General features: G+C 33.2%; 1 protein-coding gene across 1 annotated transcript in view; it reads left to right on the forward strand.

Annotated features, from left to right (window-relative positions):
- ap1m3 (adaptor related protein complex 1 subunit mu 3) overlaps positions 1 to 2895 on the forward strand; it is a 30453-nt gene extending 27558 nt beyond the window's left edge. The window contains exon 12 of the mRNA XM_056459085.1: positions 2320 to 2895. Within this exon, the coding sequence (XP_056315060.1) occupies positions 2320 to 2342 (23 nt within the window). The 3' untranslated portion in view covers positions 2343 to 2895. The remainder of the gene's footprint in view (positions 1 to 2319) is intronic.
- The last annotated feature ends 5527 nt before the right edge of the window (positions 2896 to 8422 follow it).

Genomic DNA, 8422 nt, shown 5'->3' on the forward strand with positions numbered 1-8422 from the left:
CAGTTTTCCATTTGCATCAGCGACACCAGAGGAGAGAGAGTCATTCTAATCCTTCAACCCTCTTCACTTATTCATAAGAAATGCAAAGCAGTCATTAAACCACAATGCAATTATTCAGACATATCCAAACACCCAACTGCCAATAACATTCGAGTGCCTTCAAATAAACATACAATATTTGATCAAAATTACAGTGGAGATCAAAAATAAAGAAAGACCTACAATTTTCTAGATTTTGAGGCCACTGGTTATTCCTAAAAGGAATACTAGCAGGAGTAAAATAGCAGCTTTTTAGCATATTTCACAAGGTACATATAATGAACTACAGTATAACCCTTATATAGTTCACTCAAAACTGAAAGTTCTGTCATCCTTTACTCACCATTTTACCTTTTCCAAACTTGTTTGACTTCATTTCTTCTGGTGAGCATAAAAGTAGATATTTTGAAGAAAGTTGAAAACCTGCAACCATTAAATTCTATGGTATTTGATCTTCCTGCTGTTGAAGTTACTCAGTACAGGTTTCCACCTTTATTTCAGGTTTTAAAATATCTTTTTTGTGTGTCATTAAATTAGATATTTGAAAAAGAACACTAATCTAAATTAGTTCAGATACCAATTATCTGTGTTAATCTGGAACCTGGTGGTAATTTTCTTAATTATTTAATTTGTAGGATTTGTGTCCACTAGATATGGGTCAGTATAAGATTCTGACAGTATAATATTCTTGGATAAAAATATCACAGTTTGACAGTATTGGGATTACTGCTCTGAAATATGTTCTTTTTATATGTCAGGCTAAAAACCAACCACTTTTTTCCCCATTGAACACAATATATATTATTTTAAGAAACATTTTAAATATTTTTATATTGATATGTGGGGTCATTTACATGCTGGAGATACTGTTGCCCTAAAATACTACATAAAATAGTTAAAACATGTTAAAACTGGTTATCATCCCATGCCTAGTGTCTACCACAGCAGAAACTTTCTAAAAAGGATTCGCTGTGATCGTTTTTGCAGCACAGCTTTTATTTAAAGTTGGTTGCTATGATACAGAGTATCCTGTTGTATTATTACATGTTAAAGGTCTTTAGCAGATTATTTACTAACAGTTGCTTTGTATTGTTTTCGCCCCTCCTTGACTGTGATTGGAGGACTAGTTCAAAAGTGACACTGATAAGCAACAACTTGCAATGGCTGGAAAAATGTAGAGCGCTCAGAACTGATCATAGAACACACACTCAGCAGCGTAGTGCTACCATTAACAACAACAGAAAACAAATGCTCAGCCTGAGTATAAAACACTTTGGTGGACACGCAGCATAACTTTCCAGTTTTCACTGACTTTGCAAGATGGCTAGCCTTTCTAATGTCACTGACACCTTCTGACTGTAGGTTTTCCAGATGAATGACAAAGGAATGACCCTTTCAGCCACACTCTAGCAGCATAGGCTGGACTTTCCAAGTCTGTGATTTCTAGAATATTGCTTTTTTACAAAAGGCTAGTCATCTGCAAAAGTACAAATGCTCTATAATGCAGAGAATGTCAATGGGTAATCATATTAGCACTGCAGCTAAAGTTACTCTCCAGTTTAGCTCTGAACAGGGTGAGTATCAGTTTCTTAGCATACAGTGTCTCAACATTTAATTTTGAAGTAAAAGTCTAGTCTGTAGTGACCAAACCCTTCTCATCAGCAGAACCATCAACAAGCCATAATAAACTTGTTTTCAGAAGCTACTTCAGCAACATGGTTTCTTCACTCTGTTCATCTTTCTAATCAGATAGGGGCCAGAGCGTAAAATGCTTCAAACAGTTCCCTGAAGCTAAAAAAGTAAATAATGAAATGACAGTCCAGAGTCCTGATCTAAACCAGATTGAAATTCTCTAGAAAATCCTTAGTGATTATGGATATTAAAGACTGCAGTTGGTGAACTGTGAAAGTGACTGATGAAGAGCATCACTGATCTCTCACAGCACATCTCTAGTCTCTCAAAGTACAGCATCAGAGATGTCCTGAGAGAGACTAGCAAAATTTTGTAAGAGACTAGTAATGTGCTGCAAGAAAGTAGTCGTGTTTTGAGAGACTAGTGATATTCTGAGGGCATAATGATGTCCTGTGAGAGACTAGATGTGATTTATCCACAGATGTGCTGTAGTCATTCAAAGCAAGGGTCTCTACATTTCCTATTAATTTCTGCCTACTGTAACCTTTGTTATTAGAGTGTATATAAATGATCTCATTTTGATCTATACTGTATGTCCTTTCTTTTTATATGCAATTAATTATTTGTATGTATCTGTTTTTTTGATAGACTATCAACTGAGGACTAACTAAAAGAAGACCGCGCCAGTGTGTTGTGTCTTTTGTCGGTCCTGTTTCATCAGTCAGACAGACACTGCCTTCACACAGCAGTCGGACAGCTCTACCCTCTCCTTTGCTTTCAGATCAGGTTTTACTAATTTAAAGAAGGATGTCGGACAGTAAAGTTACTGAGAAACTCCTATGAAACTATTGATTTTAAATTATAATCCAGAGGTTGTGTTACAGAGCTAGAATCTATTAATATCTGTACCCTTATGTTGTTCCAAACCTGTATGTGTTTTCTCCATTTAAACGCACACACAAAATCTATAATATAAAAGTCAATGGGATGGCACGGTGGCTCAGTGTTAAGCACTGTCGACTCACAGCAAGACAGTCACTGGTTCGAGTCCCAGCTAGGCCAGTTGGCATTTCTATGTGGAATTTGCATGTTCTCCCCGTGTTCATGTGGGTTTCCTCCAGGTGCTCCAGTTTCCCCCACAATCCGAAGGCATTCGGTATAGATGAATTGAACTAAAGTACATATTGCATGAGTGTGTGTGAATGTGAGAGTGTATGGTGTTTCCCAGTAAACACTTATGCTAGAATAGTTGGCGGTTCATTCCCCTGTGGCGACCCCTGATAAATAAGGGGCTAAGCCCAAGGAAAATGAATGAATGAATAAGTCAATGGAGTTGTTGTATTGGACCCTATTGACTTTAATTTTATGGATAAAATATATTAAAACATATATAATATCTTTGTATATTTTTCACAGAAAAAAAACTATATTTACAAAGGGTCAGGGTTGTTATTGTTAAACCTTTTGCTTATCAGTGCTATGAAAGTCAGTGGTGTCCAGGGTTGTTTTTTGGACCCCATTGACTTTGATTGTACAGACAAAATCTATTAAATCAATCAAAATGTATGTTTTTACACGTTTCGTAGGGGGAAAAAAATAACTAAACCAAAAATCCAAACCGGTAACACTTTATAATAACTATACACCATGAATCATTTATTAAACAATAAATGATTCAAAAGAATCATTTAATTGTTAGCATTTATTTGCTAACAATTAAAAATGGTTAGCAAATAGTTAAAATATTATTTGTTAAGCATTAACTCTACATTAATAGATGTTAGTAATAACTGCAGATACAAATGCTCTATTCTTGACCTATATATGCACCTATATATTGTGTTAATTATTATTTTTTCATTACTCAATTAAGTAACAAAACTAGTTATTAGTACTTACTAGTTATTTGAGTGAAGTTACTGGTTTATAAAGATTATTCAGAATGCGTAAGTAAATGAGTAATAAACTATTCAAATTAACATTATATATCTTAATATTCAGGCATATATCAATAGTTAATTTGTATGTCAATAAATGCTTTATTAACTTAACTTCATACAGTTTTGTGACCTAATCTAGTGAGGACTATTTATGCTTTACAAATCTCTTAAGTTCTAAATGACAGTTAAAGGCTCAATTATATTCTAAACAGGGAAAAAATAAAATAAAAGACTTTATTAATTTCTATTCATTTGAAGATACATAAGTGAAACTGTATCAAATGAAAAATAAATCTTTGCAATCTTAACTAAAATGATATTACTGCGCAGTTTAAACATTGCTAAATAACATTAAAATGTTGTCTCATAATATATTGTTAAATTATTATATTGTTGTTGTTTTATCCAATTTTATGTTACATTTTGAAACTGTTATTCAGCAATATTTAAACATTATAGTAATTTAACTTTTTAGTTCATTTGATACTGAGCCTTTAGTTATTATTGATTAGGGATTTATAAAACATAAATATTCCTCACTAGATCAGGTCACAAAACTGGAGGAAGTTGAGTTAATAAAGCATTTATTAACAGAAACTATTAACTATTAGTACATGTTTGAATAATAACATATAAATGTTGATTTAAATAGTTTATTAATCAATTACTGACTTATTCTGAATTATCTTAAAAGCTCCCAACTACTCTCAAGTACAAATCATTTGTAAATAAAACAATACTTAATTTAGTAATGAAAAATTAATCAGTAACAATGTATGAAAGAACAATTATTAGCACATTTTAAATGTGCTTGTAAGTCAAGAATAGAGCATTTGTATCTGCAGTTATAAACTGCTTACTAACGCTTATTAATGTAGAGTTAATGCTTAACAAATAATGAATTCACTATTTGCTAATGCTTAATAGATGATTCATAGTGTGTAGTTATAAAGTGTTACCCTAAAACCTAAAAAAACTATATAGATATAAAAATAAATAAAACACAAAAATATTTAAAAATGAAATGAAAGCAGAAAAATTACATGTGAATCAAAAACTGCACTAAAATAAGGATTTTCTAAGTTATATATACTTATATATATACTTCTTGGAGTACTGTACATTTTACAAGATAAATAAAATACAGTCTTTCTGCTTAGGAATATTCATTGAAATGTGTGCTGCTCTTTTTAATTTTTTGGTTTCAATGTTTCACCAAATTATAGTATAGAAACACTACACAGGTTTGGAATCACACAAGAGTGAGTAAACAATGACAGAATTTTCATTTTCCGGCTCAACTATCCTTTTTTACTTGTCAAGATATTAACATAAGCTGCTTATTTTCATTTCTGCAGTTGGTGAAGGGACTATCTCTCAGTGTGATATGATCTAATGTCTGTAGCGCTGTAAACACAACCACAGGCCCAGTGAAATGAATACCTTGTGCTCAGAATCAATGATTAATAAGGTAGCGTACAGTCTGGACAGCACCGTAACACTATATTTTCACCACAGCGGCCTGTATCTTAGACTACGGTTTGGTTTGTTCTGACTCCAAATACCACAAATGCCTATACACTTTGAATTGAAAGGCTTAATGATATTACCAACATAAAACAGCTTGATGTTGACACTGTATTAATTATTGCATTTGTTTCTTTAATCAATGCAAGTCAACACATCTGATCAAACATGAGTTGTATTTTTTGTAGGTGTTCATGCTGGGAAAATCCTCCTTCCTTTCCTTTCATTCAGCATGCATTACACTACTTGTTTTATCAGTGCTGTGTGTGTGCGTGTGTGAATACCGTCTGCCACTTCCGCAGAGGCAGCAGAATATATTATTTGTCACATTAAAACGACTTCTTCCATCATTTATTAACCAAAGGTCAATAGTGTGACAACATCTGATATTTATTTCACACTAAATCTGAAATATGTATTTTTGATCTTTTTTTATTGACAACTTTTTGTGCTCAATACCACACTAAAGGTCACTGTGAGGAAAATAAATGGATTTTTGTTTTGGTGAGCATTTTGTGATTATTTTCTGCAGCTCAGTTTTGCCTTATTTACCTAAGGATATTCCAGCTGTTGAAATAAATTGCTTGGTTTATGCATGAGAAAATGGATGAAATATTTTCAATCATCCATGAATATGGGTGTTGTACGCGCTGCTATTTTTGCCCGCTTACTTTCTTATCGGTCTCAACACATGACAGGCCAATAGATGGGTGACAATGGGTCACAGAGTCAGCCATTGTTTACATGGTGACTGAGCAGCTGTTGCACAATAGCCAGCTTGTTGTGGGTAAGAACAGGCATTGCCCAACACGACCCAGTCACTCCCACCCATAATTGCTTTCCCGCCAGTCTGTTACTGGCCATTTCAGAGCAGCTTCTGTCTTCACAGGACAGCTTAGGGTTGAATGACTCAGCTGCAGGGTTTCTCAAACATGTGAGATGGACTAAACTAACATTTCAATGTGCCTGTAGCTTTCTGTTATTGATGTATTTTTTTAATCATTTTTAGTAGTGATTAGAAGAGAACACAAATCATCCTGCAATTTTGTGTTTAACCCTTGTGCAATGTTCAAATTTACTACCCTTTTGTATGTTGGGGATGAAAGCGTGTACTGAATTAAACTGCTGTAAAACTGCATCAGATAAATATTTCTTTTAATTTTCTTTTCATAAATCTGTAAATCAACTTCAGTCCTGATCAAAACGACTAAATTGCTTAGAAAAGGACTGGATTTTAACTCTTTAATTACCAGGTTCACAAATGATGCCACTGATTTGGTGAAAAAACACACAAATTTTGTATTTTCAATATAAACGTAATTGTGGACTGGTCTTGGACATTAACTTAAACGATTAGTAACAGCATTGACTTTGATGCATTGTTAGATTTTCATTTTATTCTCCCTAATTTACTGTTTGTGGCTGTTTTTGACCCGTTGACTTCCATTATATCCACATTTGATGGGGCATAAATACACCATCTTTGTTTCTCCATGTAGTTCTGAGAGCTGAGATGTATATTTTGATTTTCTCAGACACATTAAGATAAGTGCGTAATTTATCTCATACACGCATAGACACACATACACACACTTTAAATTGCTGTTATACTCTCCATATAAAATTCAGAAACTAAGCTTTTTTTGGATCGCCTATCTAAATGGTTAATGGTGCCAACTGATGATCAACAGTAAAAAATACAAATTTTACCTCTTCCCAACAAGGAAAACCACCAAAAATCAAAAATGCATGATTATATGGTTTTGTAATAAAAAAAAAATTGGATATAATGGAGCAAAAACAGCCACCAACAGTAAATTAGGGGAAAAAAAATGCATCAAAGGCAATGCTGATTCACATGTCCAAAGCTTTGATAAAAGATTTTTAAAAATCCAGTCCACAATTACTTTTTATATTGATAATACGTCATTTGTGTGGTTCTTTTCCCCAAATCAGGGACATAATTTGTGAATTTGGCAACTAAAGAGTTAAAATCCTGTAATTTTTTAAAACATTTAGTAGTTTTGATCAGGACTGATGTTGAATAACAGATTTATGCAAAAAAAAAACTAAAAATCTATAAAAAATATATAACTGATGCATTTTTACAGCAGTTTAATTCAGTGCATATTTTCAGCCCTAACATAACAAAAGGGTAGTAAATTTGCCCAGAGTGCATCGTTGAGTTCCATAGCATTTTCTCAAATAATGTCAAAATAAGATTGGTCACCAAAAATCATTCAGCTAGCTGAAACAGAAAAAGCTATGGCCAAATTAAGACTCAAAATCACTCCAGAGTGGATAAAACATCCCCAACAGTACATAAGGGTTAAAAGATGTCGAGTAGACACCTAAACATGGATGTATTGGCTAAAACTAAGCTGAATTTGGACTGTCAGTGGAAATCTAATAGACATTTAACTATAGCCCAAATCTAGATTAGTCATCAAATACAAAAATCGCTAGATGTCACATGTAGTCATTCATTCCTGTGATCACTAGTCTATTAATGGACTATTATTAGGTCTCTATTAGATTTTCACTGACAGCTCAAATGTAGCCTTGTTTTAGCCAATATGTCAATGTTTAGACATCTATTGGACTTCTTTTAAATGCAGAAAAAAAGCTTGCTGGAAGGAATGTTGCTTCATGGTAAGAAAGATGGTTTATTCCAAAATGAAAATTCTGTTTTCTTTCCTTTAACCTTGTATCCTTTCAAAGGCTTTTTGTTCATCTTCAGAACACAAATGATGATATTTTAATTAAATCTGAGATTTCTGTCCATCCATTCAGAGAGTCTTCCAAACAAATCAAGTCTTTTGAAGAGACACGATTGCTCTGCATGATTTAGTTCATGCTTTTTATTCACATAAATATTAATCAAAAAAACATGAACAGGCTTAACTACACCTGTTTAACATGCAAGAATGAACTTCGCAGGTTCTTGAGAGTCAAGCAAGTGCTCTTAAGCGTTCGTGACTAAATTGAAATGCTGTAAACATTGAGATGTGAATAAAGTCCTAAATTATTTTTTTATAGTGGATGAATGGAGTCAGTCTACATCCTAATAAAACTGGATATTCTGGAAAAAGCAGTTTCTTTTCCAAACACTTTTCCATCAGCAGTACAGTTTGTCTGTTACGTATCTGATAAATCCTTGCTGCAAACGCAAAAAGTTTTTTATTCAAAATGTGAAGGAAATGTTATCACACATTAGAATAAATCTAATATGTACGGTTTCTAATTTGATGTGCATCTAATATACACACATCGGCCACTTTATT

This window comes from Danio aesculapii, chromosome 6, assembly GCF_903798145.1.
Source record: "Danio aesculapii chromosome 6, fDanAes4.1, whole genome shotgun sequence".
Classification (NCBI taxonomy): Eukaryota; Metazoa; Chordata; class Actinopteri; order Cypriniformes; family Danionidae; genus Danio; species Danio aesculapii.